The 24290-nt window shown below is 40.1% G+C and overlaps 1 protein-coding gene across 1 annotated transcript in view; it reads right to left on the bottom strand.

Annotated features, from left to right (window-relative positions):
* b4galt5 (UDP-Gal:betaGlcNAc beta 1,4- galactosyltransferase, polypeptide 5) overlaps positions 1-23956 on the bottom strand; it is an 85288-nt gene extending 61332 nt beyond the window's left edge. Inside the window, exon 1 of the mRNA XM_034172604.1 lies at positions 23488-23956. Within this exon, the coding sequence (XP_034028495.1) occupies positions 23488-23596 (109 nt within the window). The 5' untranslated portion in view covers positions 23597-23956. The remainder of the gene's footprint in view (positions 1-23487) is intronic.
* Positions 23957-24290: the final 334 nt, after the last annotated feature.

Below are 24290 nucleotides of genomic sequence, written 5' to 3'. Positions count from 1 at the left end.
CAACTGTAGAGAAAGTATTACATATTAGACTGAACAAAATGAATGTGAAATGTGTTGTGTGTAATCCATATCCTTGTAATGGTGACAGCCAGTGTTCCTCTGCAACCATATTTGCAGTACAGGAAGTATGCATTTATGTGTGAGGGGGGAGAGAGAGAGGGGCAGACTATGGTATCATGTGGTCAATGGAAGGCTGTAAAAGAAATGTGTCTGCCTCTGAGTGACTCACAAGGTGCAATCAATTCACTCTATAGATGTTTTACTAAATTCTATTGATAATAAAGCATTTGAATCACATGCCATTGGTCTGTGCACACAAATTTACAACACTAACTCATCAGGTAGTTTTCCACAGGTATAATAGTTGAAGACAGACAGACGTAAATACAATTGTGAAATGTGATGGAAAAAGCAACAGTTAATATTTGAACAGTAATCTATTAAGCAAAACTGCATTTGAGGTTTTATGAAAGACTGGATTTTACTCCCTGAGAGGTCCCAAACAAAGAGACTGCCCATGGCTCTCACCCAAGTGGCTGTAACCATTGTATCCTTTGGGATTTGTCACTTGGGATGGGTACTAGTAAGATTTTAATCTATATCAATGCCATTATAGTTTCCTCTTATTGATCCGAATCCTAATCGATTCCCTTATACCTCTTGTATAATAGAGGTATAACTCCCTTATACCTCTATACCTATATACCTCTTGTAAAATTTCTGTGTACTAAAATTAGGCTTTACAGGTTTTCTATGTCAACAACATTTTATTGAGTCTTAAACTAAATAAATATGAAACTGGTCACTGGATTCTTGATCTCTTGACATAAATAGAAATAAACAAAATTTGTAGTTTTTGTCAAAAGTATTTAATTTCAGACATTGAAGGCATAAATGTCACTCCATACCTCTGAGCTGAGCTCAGTCAGCTGCGCTGCACGTCAGCATCAATGTAATTTATAAAGAACACAGGATGTGTCATTTTGGGAGGAAAAAAACGTTTTGGTCAATTGTAGTTTATTGTTTGTATTACAGCATTTGGAAAGAGGTGTCATTTGATTTAAAATGGGGATTTGCATTGAAGTTATTAATTCTGACCAAACTCTAACTTGACTCGGCAGAGAGCAGCGCAGTGTTTGGAGGTGTGCAAATGGAACAGAGGACGATTCTCGTTTCTTGCCCGCAACAAGACAAGAGTCCCAATTAGTGACTTTAATCAGCACAAAAGTAACTCATGATTGACATCTTTAAATGGCTTTGAGAAGGGTTAAGAAGTAGTGAAGCAGAGAACCAATGAAGCAGCGGGTCGGAGCACTCCTTCATTGATTGAAGCTTCAAAGCTGAGCCGTTACAGAAGCGGTTGATTACAGACCAGCTGCAGGGTCTGTAATCAACATAGAAAAATGATCATTTTCCTGATAAACAACAGCCACTCTTAAGGACCGATAAAGGAATCGTTAAGCAAAAAGGCTACTGATGTCGGTGGATCGGATCATTTCTTAACAATTGTAGAAAAGAACCGGTTCTCGATACTCATCCCTATTTGTCACACAGTTCACTGTGGGAACAAGGACGGCATGTTTCTGTGGTTGTCATGACGATAACCTAAAAAAAATAAATAAATAAATACATAGGCCTAGTTGGGAAGAAGCCCCATAGGGAGCCATGACACCTCAAGGGAAAATGTTGACAACATATCTGTAAATGTAAGACTTTCCCTGATATTAAAAATGCCATCCATGCAGATTTCTGGTATTGTAAATGCCATCCATGCAGATTTCTGGTATTGTCAGTTGTTGTACAGTTTTGGAACAAATATTACCCAAATAATTTTCACACAAGTGTTTCACATAAGTGAAACAGAGGAACTGTATGAAATTCACTTGCATGCTTTCATGCTTGTTTTTTCCGTAAAGAATTCAATGTGCGACAGCCTGGCACCAAGTTAATATTTCACCCCAGCCATCCAAAGGCTGCCTCTGGAAATTAGCAAGAGGAGAACAGGGCTGATCTAAATGGACGGATCAATTAAGCAGAATGGGGTCAAGGTTTGTGCAACCAGATGAATGGAATTAAGTGTACAAGTCTATTGCAGAAAAACAAGTAAACAGCAGCAAGCAGACAAATAGAAATGTACTCACTAACAACTGTCCACACTCACACTATTACTCCCCATTACCACAGCAACTGTAATTCTGTCTGGACCACCCCGAGTGCTTTCATCCACAACACTGTAAATGTTCATGCAGTAAACCTGGGATAAAGGATCGCAAACTAAATGCTCAGCCGTCCTGTAATGTTACCAACAGTAACAACCTCGTGGTGCTCTTCAGCCAGCAGTGTAAAAAGTACAGATGCAAATGTTTTTCATTTATGATGGCACAGATGAAACTAATCTGCTGTGATAATCAAAAGTTCAATGTGCAGCATGTTAAATACCATTCCCAGTTCCTCATCAAAGTTAATGATTTAGCACCATTGTGTTCAATAGATGAATTAGTCAGCATCAAAGTGCACCAGTTAGATATGGATATTTTGTTTAAATAAAAGCCACCCATGAATTTCACAAGACCACATATAATGTGTCTTTATGACCTCTTTCCTTATTTTATGCCTCCTAATTTCATGCACCAGTTTCTATCCAAATTACTATTCAAATGTTCTGAGGGTATGGCAGGAAGTGGCTGCAAAAGCAAAAAGACATCACGGCAAATGTAAAATCCTATATGTTGTGGGTGTGACAGCAACAAATGCAAAATACTCTGGCCAAAATATTCAGAAACCAGAGTTCCCAGAAGCACAGTGCCAGAAAGATTGCTGGGACTAAGACCAAATTTCATTGTTATTCCATTTATGATCAGCAGTCTCTGAATGGATGACAGGATGCCTGAAAGAACATTCAATTACCAATTTATATAATACCTTTCAGTCAAATATTTACAGTAGTGATGTGAATCACAGGGTAACTTGTGATAGGATACAATATTTGACCCAGGGTAATGATGAGATCAGCACAAAGAGTATTTTGTAGTATTTGTAGTATTGTATTAATTGTACTGTATTATTTTGTAGTATAGTATTGTATTTTGAAAGACAACACAAAACATCACGTCTGTTTAACTGTCGAACTGGACTTTGGTTTAAGAGCAGTTTCATACTCCTCTGCATTCATCTTTTTTCCATCAGTCTGGTATATATTGATCATTGTTGCATCGGTCCATATCATGGTGTCCCAATATTCGTTTTGGGCATTTTCTTTTTTAGAAACACTGATCTGGACTTCTTGTTCCAATGCTTTACTTCTCTGGGCAAATTGTTTGTCTTCGCTTCGGCAAACTCTTCCCTTAATACTTCACATTGACAGACGTCTACCATCCACAAAATGTTCTCAATCTAGCCATCTCTTAAAATGTATTTTTTTATTGCTAGGGTAAAATTTATTATGTTATCGACCACATATGTTATCATGGCCTTCCTACTCTTTTGGTATCTCTTATGTCAATGCTAAAATTATCTTAATATTTCTCTTATCTTAATCTTCAATGCTAAAATTATCTTAATATTTCTCTTATCTTAATCTTGATTTTGCCATAGGTAATTTTTTTGCTATGTCTAATGAGTTTGTTTTGGTTTTTCAGTCTACTCGATAGTTTCTGTGCCATTCATTGACAGTAAAACATTCCAAATGATACTTGAAATCAACTCGAGAGCTTATTGTGTTCCTTCCAAATTAAATAGAATAGTCACAAAGCAGTGCAGAAAAACCTTTGGTCAATGGAGTTTGAGTCTTTCAAAGTGACCATACTACACAAAAAAAGTTTTTGTCTGCAGTTTACACTTAAATATGGCTGAGATGCTCCATTCAAAGTTGGAATCATGGTGGCTTAGTGGTTAGCACTGTTGCCTCACAGTAGGAAGGTCCTCGTATTGCTTCCCCCCAAGTCCTTTATATATAGAGTTTCCATGTTCTTCCAGGGTTTGCATGGGTTCTGGCTTCCTCCCACTTCCAAAGACATGCATCATCTGCGAATTGATGACTCTAAATTTACTGTAGGTGTGAGTATGTTTGTCCATCTATATGTGGCACTGCAACAGACTGGCGGCTCACCCAGGGTGTACCATGCCTCTCATTCAATTCATTTCATTTCATTTATACAGCGCCAAGTCACAACAAAGCTGCCTCAAGGCAACCCAATGATTATTACCTGTTTTCACCCCTATTTGTTTGTCTCTTTGTAAACAGCCTGCAACCCACATTTTTTCATATATCATTATGAATTTTTTTTATGATGATTCATATCCTGATAGGCAAGAACTGACTCAATATTATAAGGTCACAGGACAAAGGTCAAAGTCAGGAAAAAACTTGGACAAATCCCTATCCTTCAACATAATTTTCAAAAATTCAAAACTTTGTCAAAAAATATAAATTTTCTTTCATATTTGAGAGTGTCATGCAAGATGGTATCCTTTATCAACTGACAATAATCTGATAAGGTGTTTTGAAACACAAGGTTCGGTCAGATCGGCACACAGAAATTATCACACAGACTGCATTTTGCTAGAATAAAAAGGCGTATATTTATTCCCCACAAAAGCAGTTACATCAAACACAAGTGGTTGCAGCGCATTTTTCTCTTACCGTGACGCCTTTAAGGTGGAGAGCCAACACCTTCAGCAGAGTGCGCCTGTCAACCGGCTGGGCGTTCGTACGTTAACCCGCAGCAGACTCTGTTGAAGCATGGTTCTACTCCCTTTTTTCTAGTGTGTCCGCGAAGGGAGGGTGAGTGGCCAACTCAACCTCCCTGGCGCACATAATTTCTTTAATCAACAGGCATCTGAAAGTTATTTTCTCTCTCTTACAAAGACATAATAAAAGCAGCTCTTCGCTCCCAGTTCCGAATGATCCCAGCATGCTTCACTCCCAGTCGTTAGTGGCTACAAAAAACAAAGTCGTGCTATCAGTGTAATAATAACAAGTACATCCAGCTCTTCGCTCCCAGTTCAGACTGACCCCAGAGTGCTAAAACAAAATTAAATAACAAATACATTCTCAGGGTTACTTTAAGACAGGTGCAAAACAGCACAATAACATTTTTATTATACATAAGGAATGCAGATTTTGTAGCCATTTAAATTTAGCATTGAAAACTCCACTTAATGTATATTTTACATTATATCTTAATCAAATATGCCCCAATCACCATCATATTTGAAGGTGAGGTACACACTGGCATTCACCATTGCCTAACAAAGTTTGATCCAGATCTGATCCAGATTGTGGACTTTGTGGACATTTGAATTTAATATTGAAAAACATATTTGGTGTACATTTTGCATTATATCTCAATCAAAAGCGCCTCAATCATTCATCTGTGACGATGTGCAAACTGTCACTCTCAGTGAATAGACTAAGTTTGATCTGCATCTGATCCATATTGCGGATTTAGCGGATATTTGATTTTAACACTGAAAAGCCCTTTTGATCTATATTTTTGTATTATATTTTAGCTTATGAAAAGCCACTTCTAACAAGACTTTCACCTTGAAATTTTTTTCCCAAGTTAAAAATTTGCAGAATTGAAAACGTGATGGCGGAGGTTTGCGTTCTGCAAGCACTGTGCTCTAGTTAGGATAGGCTTCAGCTCCTCTGTGACCATTAACTGGAATAAGTGAGTATAGAAAATAAATGAATCCTCAAAGTCCCAAACCTTTATATCTGCACATGCGGATTCCCATTGCTCTAACCAAAATTTCAGACTGAAATATCTGGTTTCAAATGTCAGTGACACACACTACCACATGTTACACAATTCCCTATCTGGACTCCTGCTTGTTGTGTGAGTCATGCCCACTTAGCTGGTCTGTACCCACCCACATGGTCAGTGGGAGAGTGATGCACTGCTCAGACATTACATTGATCTGGTCCCCTCTGGGAGGCTTACAGAAGGCACCTTGCCAGAATGCAACATCATATCAGCACAACGAAATGTGACACCAAAAGCACCCAAAGCTTGTTGAACAGATTTACAATACTGGCCTCTTTAAAAATGGTAGGCCACATGCAAAAAGGGTCATAACATGTATCTGCACCCTCCATCCAATTAAATTGCTAGTGGGCCCAAATTAAATCCAAAAACTTCTGGTTTTAATTTATTTTCAACACCCACTTTCAATACTCTGTTAAAAAACTAACAAATCAGATCTAACTGCATATCCATCCATTATCTATACCCAGTTAAACATCACTGGTGGTAGTGGGTGCTGGAGCCTATCACTGCAGTACGCTCAGGCATTTGGATGCTGAAGTATCCCAATTATGATAACACCTTAGCAACACGTGGTTTCAAACGAGGCAAACATATTTGCAGTGACTGGAGCACCAATATGGCTGCCATCAAGCCTTGTTGGGAGACTGAACTTAAACATGATTTATTGGTGAGAAAAGGCCCATGCAGACACATGAAAACTGCACAATGAACCCGCCACCTTCTTGCTGTGTGGCAGCAATGCAAACCCTGCTGCATCTACAGTGTTGAAATATCAAGAAGCACAAGAGCTTCAGACCTTACTTGTGTAGGGTAAACTATAACACAGGCCTTAGCCCTACTATTATGTCTATACAGTGTGTGTGTATAATGAAGATAATTAATTTCACAAGTTATGTCATAACTGTAACCTAACTTTAGGTGGCGGGGTGATTAAAAACAGTGAGGCCGTTTGGAATCCTGGTGTGATTTTCAATCAGTCATTATTTTTTCATACTCACATTAAGGAGAAGAAAAGAATTTATATGTGTTCATCCACATAATATTGCAATGATTAGACCAATTTTGTGTAGTTCAGAGGCTGCTCGGAAAACTAGAGTGTTTGCCTGGATGTCTCGGAGCTATTTACCGGAGCAAGTCAGACAAACATTTTATTGGAAAAGAAATGGAATGGAAGAACACTGACTTACCATTTGTACTCCCTATCTTTGGTGATGGCTCTTCGCCGTTTGGACGCTTTTTGAGCCAACAGGTTGTTGCAACTTCTGGACTCTATATGTTTATGGTTGCTTAGCTGCAACACTTCTGTCTTTGCATGTCTGACACTTACTTGCTACTGGTGCTATGGCCAAAGCAGATGAGTCCCTACAGAGTCTGGTCTGCTTGAAGTTACTTCCTTTAATCAAAAAACACCTGAGGGACTATTAATATGCTTGCTCAGGATGTGGGTTAAGGTTAGACCTTTTGTGAAGCACTGTCGGGCAACTTACAATTCATCCAGAAAGTATTCACAGTGCTTCACTTTTTCCACATTTTGTTATTTTACAGCCTTATTCCAAAATGGATGAAATCATTTTTCCCCTCAAAATTGTACACACACAATACCCCATAATGACAATGTGAAAAAGCTTTCTTTTTAGATTTTTGCAAATTTATTAAAAAAGCTGTGATTTCTTAGTTTTTTGTTTTTAATAAATTAGCAAAAATTAAAAACAAAAACACATTTTTTTCATGTTGTCATTATGGGGCATTGTGAGTAGAATTTTGAGGGGAAAAAAGTAATTTACTCAATTTTGGTATAAGGCTGTAACATAAACTGGGGGAAACGTGAAGCACTGTGAATACTTTCCAGATGCACTGTATGTTGTGATCTGGCACTGTCCAATAAACTAAATTAATGCTGAAGTGCTGATTCATGCTTTTGTGACATGGAGCATTGATTATTTTAATGTGTTGTTTTCAGACCTGTCCCTGAAAATTTTTAAAAGTCCTAAGATGGTGACTGAGACACAGAATTTGATCATATTACCTAGTGTTTGCTTCCTTTCACCAGTGCATTCAGTGAGACCTAGGTAGACTATCTTATACATACTGCAAATATGTTAAATGTGAAAAACCGGACAGACAGACACTGTTGTAAGACAGTTCTACGCTTTTTAGTAATCCAGTTTAGCGATTCAATACTATGCCCTCAAATGATGTCTTCACTGACAGGTCTTTTCTCTGTACTTGTAAAAGCAGACATTATGAAGCAACTGATGGTAACATATGAAAATCTACAGTTATTAGCCGTTTGTAATAATAGGTGTGATTAAATCACAAGGTACTGGGGCTCATTTTGTTCCAAGACATGCGTTTACAAGCAGACTCCACCCTGATCATGGTTCTGAGGCAAAAATATCATGAGCACATCATTTAGGAGAGGCTCTTGAGAAGACCAGCTGCAGCACTAAAGTACATGGATGTTGCTACAAACACTACATAGCCATAACTGTCAAACTATGAAGCACACTCTGTTAACATTAGATTTTCCACATGATATTCAGATTTGAAGAGACTCAGTCAGACTTCTGCTTTTGGATTATTGCCGATGCACTGATACATGATAACATATCTTTTTTTGTGGCATTACATAATAGCTATGAGAGTGTATTAATGCTGTGAAGCAGCTTGAAAGTTACCCACAACATACTGTAGCAGTTATCAGCTGATGCCACTTAAAAGCAAATCTGGTATACTAAAATGCAACATCCACAGCATTACAGACAGATATAATACACAGTTATTCACAAGGGAACAATTGGTCTGGTATCCAAGCAAAAGGGAAAGTACCTTCTTGTCTCTTTGCTTTTCCTGGATGTGAAGGTGCATCTCTGTTCAAATCTAAAAATAGAGCCTGTGTCTTCCCTACCTCTTGATCCAGTGGGATCCTCAAATGTTTTACTGAAATAAACTGCTGCAATCAGGCCCAGCTGTGGCCTGCATCAGTCAACATCCATGCTCAGGGGCAATGGGGCATCTGTGCACACAGGTTCATGATGAGGGAGGCACAAAGCAAGAGATATGAACCAAACAGTCAAACTGGGGCATTCTGCATTGAAGCCACCTGGGTACCGTAGGAAGCCCTACTCAGGTGTTGTGGAAGGGTTCCCCATTGTGCAAACCAGCAGAAAGAATTGAACTTTGCTCAGCTCAGTGCTTTCAACTTTCCCCCCCTCCCTCTTTTCACCATTTTCCACTTCACAATATTTTGACCTTCCTCCTCTGTCCTTCCTATTCTGAATTATTCCATTGCCAAATATGCACATTTCATCTGATACAATCATTCCACCAAACCTAATCACCTCCAAAGTGTAATTATCCACAATCTATTATATTTCAATCAATCAATCAATTTTTTTATATAGCGCCAAATCACAACAAACAGTTGCCCCAAGGCGCTTTATATTGTAAGGCAAGGCCATACAATAATTATGTAAAACCCCAACGGTCAAAACGACCCCCTGTGAGCAAGCACTTGGCTACAGTGGGAAGGAAAAACTCCCTTTTAACAGGAAGAAACCTCCAGCAGAACCAGGCTCAGGGAGGGGCAGTCTTCTGCTGGGACTGGTTGGGGCTGAGGGAGAAAAATATAAAATATTTCTCTACAATATTCCTGGAGTCACTGAAATCAGATTTAATGATCTGTTAAATTGTGGGACATGGGAAGGAAAACGTCTTTACTCCCCTTGGAACCATTCAGAATGTTAGTCAAATCTGAGCCATCACCACACAGGGGACCTTTTACTTTTCACAAGTGTCAGTGTGAACCCAGTGAAGGTCACTCATTAAGTCCCACGATGAATGACCTATTCAAGTAGAAATTGTGATAGCAACACAAAGGAGGAACCAAAGTTAGTGTTTTGATGCAGGTTCAGATCAGCAGGCGACACGGCCTGTCACGTGTTGGTCTTAACAGGGGTACGAGAATGGACATTCTTAACATGCTCACTGGAATGATCTAGTAAAAATTAAAATTCTGCAAAGCAGAATTATGTAAAGAACCCCTCACATATGTGATTCACAGTTTAAAAAATAAATAAATAATGCCTTACACGTTGTACACTGGCAGAAATGCTAGTACAAGATTTAACTTGAAGCCCAACCAAAACCATCTTAGATAATCAAAGTGCAGTCTCCTAGCAAAAAAAAAGTAGCCTACTTTAATCATCAAGTTATCTAATGCTTTTTACCATCCACAATTGCAAAAAGGCATCACATGTCTGATCCTTGCATTTGTACAATGAACTATTTCCTTCATACAGACGACACAAAGAGTTCTTAGAGTGGGCTGAAACATTACAAATAAAATAAAGATGATGCACTCTGTTGGGATGGCTAAATCGAATGCTAATGCTGCACTGTGGTTTATAATGTTGTTCTTAACTGGCCACTTTTGCTGCTAATTTCCATCTGCCTGCACGATTGGACATGTTTGACTGCAAAATGTGTAGCCTCAGCTAATGTTCCTATACCACAACCACCAATAAATCAGAGAGGAAGTTATGCCAAGTTAGTTAAAAAAAACAAAACACAAAAACACAAAAAACAATATAACCTCCAACTCCTGACATGATTACTCGATCAGTACCGCTATACAAGCTCAATTGGACACCCCAAGTGTAAAAGATGAAAGTGATAGTAAGAGCAGTAACATTGGCTTTGCTGCTGATAACATCTATAATTAATGGACTGGCGCTGCTGGTCCTTGTTCCGTTTCTGAAATATTCCCCAAAAAAGCCACATGTCCATTACAGGACTCCACTCCACACCCAGGAGAACAGACATGGACAAGCTTAGCTCTCAGTCCGTTACTAGACACCATCAAAACTTGAAGCCATAAAGGTGTGAGCTCAACAATGAAAGGATTCTTTTTTTTTTTTTTTTGGTTACTCAACCATTTATTTGTCTGTTGTTTCAAATCTATGTTATCGCCCCTGTTTGTTTGTTTGTCTGTGAGCAGCCTCGAGCCCACAATTTTTCATATATCGTTATTCAATTTTTTACTCAAAATTCATATTCTGATAGGCAAGAAGTGATTCAATTTTTCAAGGTCATAGGGCAAAGCCAAGAATTTTTTTTGGAAAATTAAAAAATTCCTATCTTTAACATTTAATGAAGTTGCAAAAATTCATACCGCTGTCAAAAAAGATTATGTAGGACGGTATCCCTTATCGACTGACAAAGTTTGATCTGGATCTGATCCAGACTGTGGATTTTGTGTACATTTGAATTTAATATTGAAAAGCCCATTTGGTGTACATTTTGCTTTACTGTATATCTCAAAAGTGCCTCACTCTATGTGTGACAATGAGGTGCAAACTGGGACTCTCAATGAATTGACCAAGTTTGATCAGCATCTGATCCGTATTGCAGATTTAGCGGATATTTGATTCTTTTTAACATTGAAAATCCTTTTTGATATATATTTTTTGTATTATATTTTAGCTTCTGAAAAGCCACTAACAGGACTTTGACCTTGAAAAATTTTTCCAAGGTAAAAATTTGTGGAACTGGCAATTAGTGTTGGCGAGGTTTGCCCTCTACAAGTGCAGTACTCTAGTTGGATTTTTCTTTTTCCATATTGGTACAGTGCACAAGCTATTTCAGTCAGTAATGTGTCTTCCACATAAGAATTGATTCAGTTATTGACCAAATGATCCACAGTAGGTTAAAAGCGTGAGAAGATCAATATCCATTTTGATGAGAAAGAGAGACCAGCTTTCTCTGAGATTTTCAAAATGCTGCACTTAACAGAACAAACAACATTTCAGTCACTTTCCTCAACTCCACCTCCCACCTCCAATGATGAACTGTCAAGGTAATGGAAAGCCTCTTACATAAAGCATCAAAAACTGTTGGAACAATAAATTAAATAACTTACTGCAACAAAATGACCTCACATTTTGGCTTATTGGAGCTTCTGCTTGCCAGTCCAGTTTTATCAACATTTAATCTCTTCTGTGGTTCAAATAACTGCTTTTAAACTGAAGCAATTAAAAAGAAAGACGGAGAGAGCTGTGAGCAAATTCACAAAATGATACTCTGACTTTGCCATACTAGCTGCATGCCTTTATTATACTGTATACAAGTGGGAGCAAATACAGTAAAACTTCTGTAAACAGTCATCGTGTAAACCAGATATTCGCACTCACTGGACAAAAACAAAGGTCCCAATGCTTTTGTATGGTTTTCCATGTAATAAACACCATATATAACAGAGTTTGTATACCAAATTTTCTCTCACATTGGACAAAACATCCTGTCTGATGGCAATGCATTTTCATTAAAAAGCCCTCGCATATACCAGACAGAGCACTCTGGGTGTGCCCAGTAACAGAGGTACGAAATGAAATTCAGCTCTGACACTCACTGATGTGAGGAAAGTGGGTTTCCTTGGTTAAAAGCCCAGCCATTTATTTTTTTCAAACCATGCTCACACACAGGACCTAAACGAGTCAGGGTGTAATTCAAGGCCGGTGACTATTAACAAAATGCTGCTTGTTGCCTGCACTGTAATATGGTGTTACATTTCACACATATCCCTGGGTGTGACAAACCAAAGAGCTTTAGATCAGAGCCCTCTGCGGGGCTGCGAACCGTCCTCGGAGCTTGACATCCACCTGCTAAACAACCAAGACCACAAGGACTGTGATTTTCACTCCTTTCTTTCCAATCATATTTTAAAGGTTTTTGCAGTGTGCCCGCCTATTACATTTTGATCATGGATCAAATACATTTGGCAGAAACACCCTTAAAAATGACCAACTTTACAACAAGGAGTCAGAAAAGATGCTCAAATGACCTGCAATTCATGGTGGAAAATTGTGCATACCGTATCGTTGGTTTGGAGGTTGATGGCTGCAAGAAGTGGAGCTCGTTGAGGGACAAATTAATCCAGAAAAAGACACTGTTCATGCGGTAAATTGCATAAAGGTGTGACTGAGACCTTTAAAAGGGTCACACACGTCAGCATCACTGCATGGCTAAAGTGTTGCAGAAAAATAAATCAGGCTTTAGGATTTTAAGGTACCACTCAGCAGCGGACTTAGAAAAAAACAGATTTTGTCCATTTTATACATATGAGGAATTTTGTTTTATACATATAACGGATTTTGATTATAAGAGACAAAATTTGCTGGTCAACCTGCATCCATTATATGTTTTACTGTACACTGTGATTAAATACCAGTATCCAAAGTAGCAGACTGGTCAACCTGTTTATTGAGGAGCCCAACAGGTCTGCTCCTACATGTAACTGACATATTCATGGACATCAGACTGCACTTATGTCTCTTCATGCACATAAACTGGCCTAAGAGAAACTACACTTAAGAAATCAAAATCATATGATGTAAATAAATAAAAGGACTGCACTTCTGTAGCGCTTTTCCATCCAATGCATGTTTAAAGCACCGATGGTGCATCATTTAAAACACAAAAGTCCAATTATCTCTATCTGAAGACACCAGAATGGAATCATTTTCCTTCATGCACATCTTCATATGATGTGCTACTACTTGGGGTGTAACAGTACAGCTCCCTCTTTATTCTGTATTGAAACATGGTTTCAGGGTCACAGTAATATTCAAATTATGATATATTCCTAATTCCAATTAGGTTTCTCATACAGGTATAGAACAGAAGACAGGCACAAAATTAAAATGATGGAATAATACTACTTGAAATGTGCAACAATTGGCTTGAGGATCTACGGTTTTCACATCCTGAGCATTCTGCCTGAAGTTTTTACAGTGCATTTTGCATAATCACATTAAAAACAAATACCTGAACATGACATACATACATAAATAAATACACATATGTTCACATTTTGCTTTTTGTTAAACTTCAGCTTCCAATTCCACTGACCAGTTTCGGAGGATCTACATATACACCATTCATCGACTGATGAACAGAGTGATATACAATAACACATAAAATAATTTGGTTTGTGGGGGAAACAAAGAGTTTAAACTAAATTTTAACTGCCGTTATTGGACATTTTGATTGGCGGTCAGAGACCAGTTGGCTATGTTTAGATTTTGGGCAAGTAACATAAAGCTGTATGATCTGTGGGCTATGAGGAAATGCAAACTATTTTCAGAGATTGCATTAAAAAACCCTAACAATTTAAATACAACCAGCATAAAAATACATGTTAACAATAATAACAGTTGCAGCCTTTAACAGATAGGGTATAACACATTGAGAGCATGAAGTATTTGGTTTCAGAAAGTGATTCATGCAGTGATGTGGGTTGCCAAAGGTCCAGGGAAGCCCAGCCTTGCCATAAATGCCTGCTCAGAAGCACAACAGGACAGCCTGACAACAGTGTCTGAGGAGTTTAAAAAAGAAAAGAAGAAGAAAGAGAAGGTCTCCAAAGCTAATGTTTCAGTTAGGGTTTAACTGCACTTTTTTTGGTCAAATATTTACTCAAAATACAAGAACAGAAGCTGTCATTGTGGTTGGTCTTCATCACAGTCAATGTTTATCACTTCTTCAGTGGAAAATCATGATGGATGAGGCTGGCAGAGAATCAAGGACAGCCAGGTGAAAGTCCCAATTTTACAATAAGCCCTGTGCTGTTGCAAGATAAGGTCTGCGCATACAGCTACAATAAAGTCACTGATGTTATGGTCGTCACATGAACATTAATGACCACGCCAGCACACCCGGGTGGTCATTGTATCTAGAACATTGGAAGAGTGGACGTTGCACAAGTTCAAAGGCCTTCAGGAGAACATTAATGAGCCTGCAGATACTGAAGACTAAAATAGCACGTGTTTGCACACATTCAATGAGACACGGTGTGTGTGAAAGAGAAGAGAGGGGATGATGAGGGACATTAATTAATTAATGACGAGAGAGTCAGGACCGCATGTGACTCAAAGGCAACAAATTAAGTAATGAGGGGTATAGTTTACTTTTACCCCTATTAAAGAATCAGTTACAAAGACACAAACCTGATTAAAAAACAAAAACTTGACTTCCATGTAAAATTACTGCTTAGTACATGATAACACAAAGACTGGCTGCTAATGATCATTCAATTTCGCTTTTTTTTTTTTTGCCAAATGACGTGGTCTTCACTACGGTACACACATGCAGAATAATAATACAGTGATGTGAGTGGCCTTTGGGAAAAAGAGAGAAAAAAAAACTTTTTTTCATGACACCAGTGCTGCAGCACCTAATGGGGAATCTGGATGACCTCCCCAGAAAATTTTGAAATATTACATGCAATTTGGCACAATCAATAAGCTAAATGAGAGTGATTTCTCAGTCCCATTTTACTCAGAAAAACATTTTTCGCATATTGGCAGGATGACACAAAATACACAGTCTGTCACATGGAATAGAATACAGTGTTACTATTTCATAAACCACATTTTTGCATTGGGCCGTTACTGTTCTTGGCCCTGCGACAGACTGGCGTCCTGTCCAGGGTGTACCCCGCCTCAAGCCCCATGACTGCTGGGATAGGCTCCAGCCTCCCGTGACCCTTAATTGGAGTAAGCAGTTGAAGATGAGTGAGTGTTACTTTTCTCTCTCTACATTTACCAAACATTTGATATAACAACTGATAGCAGGGATGCACCGATCCACAATTTTTCACTTCCGGGCCGATCCCGATAGCTGAATGTGGATATCGGCCGATACAGATACTTTTCCGATCCGATACCAGAGCTCTGTTTGCTTTAATATTATTATGATTACTGTTGATTTTATATAAGCATTTTCTTAAAAATGAGACCTCAAAGTTCAGCTACAATTTGCCAGAAGGTGTATCTAAGATGAAAGCCTAGATTTGATGTTTTGGTGAAAGAATTAAGTACTTTTATTTTTTTATAGACCTCTCTCTCTGTCTGACTCTCTGCCTCCCACTCTGTCTCCCTCTCACTCCCTCTCTCTCTGTCTCTCTCTTCCGCTCTCTTCCTCTCATTCTCTCTCTGTCTGTCTGTCTCTCTGTTGTTCGCCATGTGTTTCAATCTCTCCCCATTTCTCTCTCTCTCTCACTGTTTTCGTGCTGCGCAAACTTTGAACTTTTTGGAAACACGAAGCCTTTCAACTGTAAAATAAATGCATCAGCTGTGACACTCACACGCAGAACTTGAATGGAGATTTTCTCCCTTTCAGCAGACAGAACTGCTGTTCGCTGTCCTCCTTGGCTGCATGCTGAGCTGGTGTTTTTACAGCCTCAAGACAGTGAAGAGGCAAAGTTTTTATTACACATTTTCAGCAACAATTCAGTTCATTTTTCAGAAAATCCGTGCTCGATAAACAGACAATTTGAACCTGAGAGTCTGGCACAAATTTGTCGCTGCCTTCAGCTTTGAACACTGTGGAAGAGAGCTCTCTCAAAATAATAAATATTTTAATACAAAAAGTTATTTTGCTCTTAATTATTCTGTAAAATTCATATTTTGATTAATATTGGTCTCAAACTTATTATAATGAAATATACAAGTATAAACACCTTGCAGTTGGACAACTCCATCATTAAATGAACTCTATCATTCTTATAGGATTACAGCTGTAGTACATGTTACCAATAAGTATCTGGTGATGGGTCACTTTATAACTGTCACACTAAGTAGTTGGTGATGGATTACTGTATAGCCGTTGTACACAACTACACGTTATTCTGTGTTGTAACACTCATGTTTGCATCTTGCAGAATAAACGTGTGAGCATTGCTCGCTGGCAAATTGAGGAAAGAGTTTGGCACTCATTTATGTTCACATGTTTATTCTGCGGCTCTGCTCTGTGCTCCTTTAGTTTGGAGCGCTTTCTTCACCCTCCCGTGTCAGACAGCAGCCCCTCTGTAACTCGCAGCAGCAGTCAGCATCCTCTCTCTGCAGCTGTCGAAGCCAACACCAATACCAACCCAACATGGTGCCATTTTGGTTCCAACTGCGCTGAACTACTGAATGAACCTTTAATGTTTTCAGCATTTTTTTTTTAAATCAGTTAACCGCACACAGCAACACATCCAGGTACAGGTACTATAAAAATAAATATAAAAATAGTTAAGCTATCAAATTTAGAAAAATTTACAATTTATGATTTAATTAATTTAAAGCCTGATTTATGCAGCTGCAGCTCTGTACCTCATGCATGACAGTTTTAAAGTTCTCTGTCTCTGGATTATGCTTTATTCTGGACTAATTTGACCCTCAACAAAATTTTCTTTCTACAATCATCACCTCCAACTCAAAAGTAAGCTGAACAATTTCTTCTTTCCCACTCGGTGATGTAAAGTTGCTGACTTTTCTGATCCATTTGTAATCAGCATGCTCACTGTAAAAACTATTAAAATATGATGGGAGACAAAGGAGTAAAAGCAGAAAAGTGTCAAATCACAGCCTTTTCTGTCTGATTTAACGGGTGCACATCCAGACTGCGGGTCCAAGTCTGAGCACAGTGTGAAAAAAATAAACAGTTGGTCTTTAATCACAGAAATGACTCTGGTCCCACATTCCTCAAATCGGCAAGTGCCAGAGCTGAACTTTAATTTGTACCTCTGTTACTGTGCACATCCAGACTGCTCTGGGTTTTAATGGAAATACATTGCAATTACTGTACATGGACTGTACAATAAATTTACTTCGCAAAACTTTGAAAATGATGTTGGCTTCCATCCTACACGGCTGATTTATTTTCCCAAATTTTAAAATTAAAATGGTTGACTTTTACAAGTTGGGGAAAACAAAAAACCACATCTCATCGCCATTTCAGCAAAATGTCAAGACTTTGGCCCGACTTTGTCTGAGCTCCTGACACCAGGATTTTTTCACCAAGATGTGAAAAAATAAATAATTACCCAGGAAAACAGAAAGGATACACTAAATTTGTCAATCTCCATGATGATGCAGCGACATTGTGCCATTGCTTAGGGAGAGCCCTGGACTGTTGATGTTGTTAAAAACGCAAAAGTACTTTTTATCTGATTACTCGATTAATCACCAGAATAATCGATAGAATACTCGATTACTAAAATAATCGATAGCTGTAGCCCTCATCCAAATGCACAGCAACCCAGCATTTTCAGCAAATAAATAAATAAAATAGCTGGATTTACATGCAAACAGATTAACAGCGAAGGCTATTTTGGAACCAAGATGGCACCACAAGTCACGTGACTGTTTTTTCGACTCGTCGTGTCACCACTCTCTCAATTAAGAAACCCTAGTTCAATCAGTACATGATTCAGGTTGACGGATCGGGCGGAGTCACTCTGCACAATCAGCAGTTCCTTCGGCGATACACTCCAGTTGTCCAGAGAGATAACTTGATGATGGCCCAAGGTTAGCCACTGGCAACATAGTCTGACAAGACCCACAATGGTCCATGCAAGCAGCTGCCTCACAGGCCACCTGCAGCTCAGATAACAGCAATCCCAGCACCTGTCAATACCCCTCCTGCAGGCACGGTAGAGCCTACAACCCCGGATAGCTCACCACAGGTATCCACACCGTGGCCGCCTGGCCTTTTCCTGCTGCTGGCTGATCGCGTCGCGTCCACTGGACGCATGCTCTCGGGCCCTCAGTGTTTCTCCAGGACCTCAACTCACCGGGACTCAAGGAGGATGTGCTCCTGACCATCACTGCTGGGTGTCGTACACCCCACCGCCTGTCCCCTCCCCCTTAGTTTATATGGAAGCCACTATAATGCCTAATCTATCCCTATGACCCTTCTGAATCCTGTCGTGCCTGCCCTGCACTCGTGTATGAACTGCCCCTTCATTGTACATTGACCTTTTTCATTTAAATTTGAGACACTTATTTTATGACTACCAGTAATTGTGCTTTGAATATTTTATCGTATCGCTCCAAAGACATGAGAGGTATACAGGATTAAAGTTGTAGTACATGTTACCAATAAGTAACTGGCGATGGGTCACTTTATAACCGTTGTGCTAAGTAGTTGGTGATGGATTACTATATAGCCGTTGTACATAATTACACATTGTTCTGTGTTGTAACACTCACGTTTGTCTCTTGCAGAATAAATGTGTGAGCATTGCTCACTGGCAAGTTGAGGAAAGAGTTTAGCGCTCTAGCGCTGATATTGCTCTGAGGAAGGTTAGTTAGAACTTGATTGTGGGGTGAATGAAAATTGTGAGTTTAAAATCACGTTATAACAAAATAAATGCAGCTTTATTAACTGCATGCTCATACCAATATACATGGATATGCATTATTACAAAACAAGACGGCCAAAAACATTTACTCTACATGACATGACAACATGTACTGTGGCAATAATTAGCAAAACTATTACAAGACGGCATGGTATACTGGTATACCTGTCCTTATACTGTCGATTGTTGCTGCAGTTATAAACTGTACATCAGTCAGCACCACCCATTTCACTCTGAGGGTGAGGCACACACTGGCATGACAAATGAGTACGACGATTAGATTCAGCAGGGTTTTATGACTTAATTACTACATCATAACGTCTACAACACGTTTGAGTAGGCTGACATCTTGCTTGGGATGCTTTGTTTGTTCTCAAACTGTCCTAGACTGCAGCACGCCAAATCCAATATGCCGGTATCAGTGAAACTGTCTATAGCGACATTTTTAGGTCAAAACTTCTACCAACAATCACAAAACTTTTTTGTAAAAACCTGATTAAATACAACAAAATTAGTGACACCAAAAGAGGAATACGCTCTTAGGCTCGCCTTGGTCTCTGTAATTGTGTGTATAAATGTTAGCAATATCACACCCGTCACTATGGGCGGGCCCTAGGGGGCAGTGCCCGCCCACTGATATGCTTGGGCCCGCCCACCCAAGCCAGATCACAGTCACAGATCTCAAATAAATAAATAGATAAATAAAATCCTAATTTCATTTTATTGTACTTGCTTTGGGTTAAAACAGCCAGTGTTGCATAATCACTAAGATATTAAATATATTAAAACCGTGCGAGTTTGTTGGAAAGTTTGTCTACGTATGTAATCACGTCAGTGTTGCCCAGCAACAATCCGTGTTTATGGGGGGAAATGAAGTGTGAGTTTTTGCCAGCAGACAGCAGCTAGTTTTTGTGCTTTCCTATGGATATACGTAACTGGTTTAAAACCCCAACATCGGTAACTTTGGATAAACCAACACATGATGTCGCTGGCAAAGAAAACCCTGGACCCATTTCTACCTCCATGGATCCTGACCGTGTCAGCCGGACCTGCAGCGACCACGAAGAGGAGGCTAGCACGAGCAGGTCAACTACTGTGGCTGCCCCCACTGATGGATCTGTGAATGACCTCGGCACGGATAAACCCAATCAGGTTTTTTTTTTTAAATATCCCGTGAGATCTTTTGGTTTGGTGGACGAAAGAGAGGACAGCGCTGGCACTCTATTCAAAGTAGGTCCAAATTTTTATTGTGTGTGTGTGTGTGTGTGTGTGAGATGGCAATTGGTACTATTGCTACTGCTACCCCTCTGTTGGTTGCTTTGAAATGCACCCGCCGTGGTGTTTTTTTTTTGTTGTTGTTTAGTTTGAGATGCTGCTTGTCATCTAATACGTCATGTGCACACTCAGTCGGTGGTGGTGGTGTGTGTGTGTGTGTGTTGGCAATTGGTAGCTACTCCTCTGTTGGTTGCTTTGAAATGCACCCGCCCTGATGTTTTTTTGTTTGTGTACGAGCAGTTCAAGATGAGAGAGAGAGAGAGAGAGCGCTTTCCGTCTCTAAGCACTTCATGAAATTGTCAGAGATCACTTGGAAGAGATGAAAACTGATCAACCATTTGACTCATTTTAATTCATTTACATAGTTAACAGTTAATTATACGAGGTCTGTCCAAAAAGTATTGTACCTTTTTATTTTTTTCAAAAACTATATGGATTTGAATCACGTGTGATTACATCAGCCAAGCTTGAACCTTTGTGCACATGCGTGAGTTTTTCCACGCCTGTCGGTTGTGTCATTCGCCTGTGGGCAGGCTTTGAGTGAGCACTGGTCCACTCCTTCCGTCGGATTTCTTTTGTCTGAGAACTTGCTGAGAGACTGCCGCTTTGCTCCATGAAATTTTTTTCAGAAACTGTTAGAGACAGGCAGTTTGAAACCATTCGATAGATTCAGTTGGATATCGGTGAAGATTCTGTTGGCGTCACGCGGATTATGGACTGTTAAAACCTTTTTAAAGACGGCCCACAGCGGTGGAGGGCGCACGGCGCGCCAAGCGGCCATCAATAGGCTGGATCAACCAGATCATTTCTAAACTGAACGCTGTGTTGATCCGGGACATCGTGTGACTACCACAGAAATGGCAACAGAGCTGGACATAGCACTTTTGCGGTACATTCCACTGTTACAGGAGATTTTGTAATGAAAGACGTGCGGAGGATTTTGCACGTCGGCACGAAGCAGCTCATGGCGCACAACAAAAACACCTCCATCTTGGAAGTCTCACAGGACATGTCCAGCTGTTACACAATTTCTCGGATACTCACTCGACTGAAAGCCATCGAAAGCCGTCTGAATCTTCTGAATGGTTTCCAACACGGAGGTGTTTTTTTTTTTGCTGCGCATCCTGAGCTGCTTCGTGCCGGCGCACGAAATCCTCCACACGTCTTTCATTACAAAATCTCCTATAACAGTGGGATGTGCCGAAAAAGTGCTATGTCCAGCTCTGTTGCCATTTCTGTGGTAGTCACACGATGTCCCGGATCAACACAGCGTTCAGTTTAGAAATGATCTGGTCGCTCCAGCTTGTTGAACGGCCGCTCGGCGCGCCGCGCACCCTCCGCTGCTGTGGGCCGTCTTTAAAAAGGTTTTAACAGTCCTTAATCCGCGTGACGCCGACAGAATCTTCACCGATATCCAACTGAATCTATCGAATGGTTTCCAACTGCCTGTCTCTAAAAGTTTCTGAAAAAAATTTCATGGAGCAAAGTGGCAGTCTCTTAGCAAGTTCTCAGACAAAAGAAATCCGACGGGAGGAGTGGACCAGTGCTCACTCAAAGCCTGTCCACAGGCGAATGACGCAACCGACAGGTGTGGAAAAACTCACGCATGCGCACGAAGGTTTAAGCTTGGCTGATGTAATCACACGTGATTCAAATCCATATAGTTTTTGAAAAAAATAAAAAGGTACGATATTTTTTGGACAGACCTCGTATAACAAAGTTTGTGTAGTGCTGTTAATGGTTTTGCTTGAACCATTACCGATTTTCAAACCAGTATGGGACATGTCACAAATGCAAATATTTAGAGCCCAACAATATTGGGGAGTTTAACAAAATTAAAAAAAAATATATGATGAGTTTCCCAAAGTATAAAAGTGTGTAATTCTTTCTAACCTTTATAAAATATAAAAGAAAATCAGGTACACATATTAGGTTTGTACAGAAATACAACTGTTTGGGAGCATTATTTTATGCTTTTATTAATTTGTCCAAGCAACCAACCATTGTACATCACACTGCAATTACTCAAATTTTCAAATGCTCAGCATTTGCATAAAATGGACTTCCTGTTTATTTTGGCCCCGCCTAGCTGGTGTCATAGCGATCAGATGTCTCTTGCTGCTGTAAAACACCCACTCTGATTGAAAATAAATGGCAGCTGGTCTCTTTGCCTCAGTCTCTTGTATAGCTAATGTGACCAATGAGTGATAGGGGTACCAGCCATGCTTGACAGCCTTGTAAACAATGCAGTCTGAATACCCTTTGCTGGACACATTTCCAACAGCCAAATTGGTTTTCTGCATCGAAGTGGCTAAGGATACGTACATTCGTATCTTCTGCGGGACTGCTAAAGGTACAGACTGAGGTTCACTCAAGATACGGATACCTTTAGTCGCATATGGTACGGGTATGGGCATATCTGCACATTCTGATTGGTCGGTAAGACACCCTTTGTATCATTAGAACGGTGTTCACTGAAGATACGGACAATGTACGGATGAGTTTTGAAGCCTTGCTGTACCTTTAGCCGCATATGGTACGGGTACGGACATATTTGCGCATTCTGATTGGTCGGTAAGACACCCTCCATATCTTTAGAACGGTCTCTGTAGATACGGGTCCGTACCCACGGCCTTTCTGCACTGTTTAGTCTGTAAAACAAAAGATTTTATATTAGCAAAAGTGACGCAGACGTGCGTGAAAAATATGGGCTGAGTCTTATCTAATCTGTGGTGCTCCACCATTACCATTTTGGCTTTTTTTTTTTTTTTTAGACTGTCCTGATACTGCTAATCATGTGATCTCTTGGATTGGCTTGAGCCACCAGATTGTTCAAGCTCATGTGTGTCTGACTAATAAACTGACAAACCAACAAGTCAGAAAGAAATGAATGGAATACAAACATGGGTCAACTTTGGCTGTTCAGTGGGTGGCAGATTCAAAGCCAAATTCAACCCATTTTGTTTGTGGGCCCAGTCATAATAACCTTCTGAAATCACAGCTCTTAAGGCCTACTAAGATCCACGTGATTACAGCTGCGCCTGTCATGGGGATCAGCGTTATTATTACCACTGTGAGCGCCAGCTTATTATGGGAATGACTTCCAGGATCAGACTGACTCATCATCGATTGGGAAACATCTAGTCTACTGTCTACACCCCAAAAGGCAAACCTGCAGTCCACACATGCACATTAAATAAACAAAAAATACACGAGCACTTCAAAAGAAAACACGACTTAAAAAAAAAATCAACTTACCGATTCCGGGGGCGGAGTAGATGAAATACAATGCGGATGTGGACAGTGAAAAAAGAAATAAAAGCCCAAGATATGACCTTCTCCGGAATCGCAAATGTTTCGGCATCATACAGGCAGCAAAATAATAAAGCACACAGACACGTTTAGGTTAGGAGGAAGCCAGTAGACGTGCTGTGGCGTGTCCAGATGTTAGTGTGGAGCGAACGAGCACGAGGACAGCGGCTGGTCTGCGGCGGAGGCGGCGCGAGGAGGAAGTCGGTGCGTTTCGGCGGCAGGTCGAGCTTCAGGAAACAACCTCCACTCTTCAGTCGACACGTTCAACTTCCATTCCCGGCCAGAGGCGCTCGAGCTGACGGCGTGCGCGGTTTGAAGACGGTTTGACAGTGGGTGGGAGGGGGAAGGAAGGAAAAAAAAAAGGTGCCCCAGCAGCTTCAAAGAAAGAACATCGTTTACTTCGCGATCGCTCGCGCGCTGCGCCTGTCCGCTTCCAACCCGATGAATGGAGCTTCCCGTCCGCAATGAGCGAAACATTAAAGTGGGCGTGGCAGCAATGAGCCATACCTTAAAGTGGGCGTGGCAACCAACGGCGCGGGGGCGGGGGCAGACCGCCAATGACGTCGGCAGTCGACCCAAAAATCCAGACTTTCATGTTTAAACGGTCTGAAAACATGACTTTTTTTTTTTTAAAGCTCAAACTGCAGCACACAAAAGTGGCACTATGCCGTTTCTCTAATCAGTCAGAGAAACCTGTAACTACTGCACAGTTGTCAAGGGTGTCTTGTGGCTTCCCTCAGTTTCCGTCT

Source organism: Thalassophryne amazonica, chromosome 6, assembly GCF_902500255.1.
Source record: "Thalassophryne amazonica chromosome 6, fThaAma1.1, whole genome shotgun sequence".
NCBI lineage: Eukaryota > Metazoa > Chordata > Actinopteri > Batrachoidiformes > Batrachoididae > Thalassophryne > Thalassophryne amazonica.
Note: the sequence above shows the minus strand (reverse complement) of the source record. Positions and strands in the feature narration are given on the sequence as shown.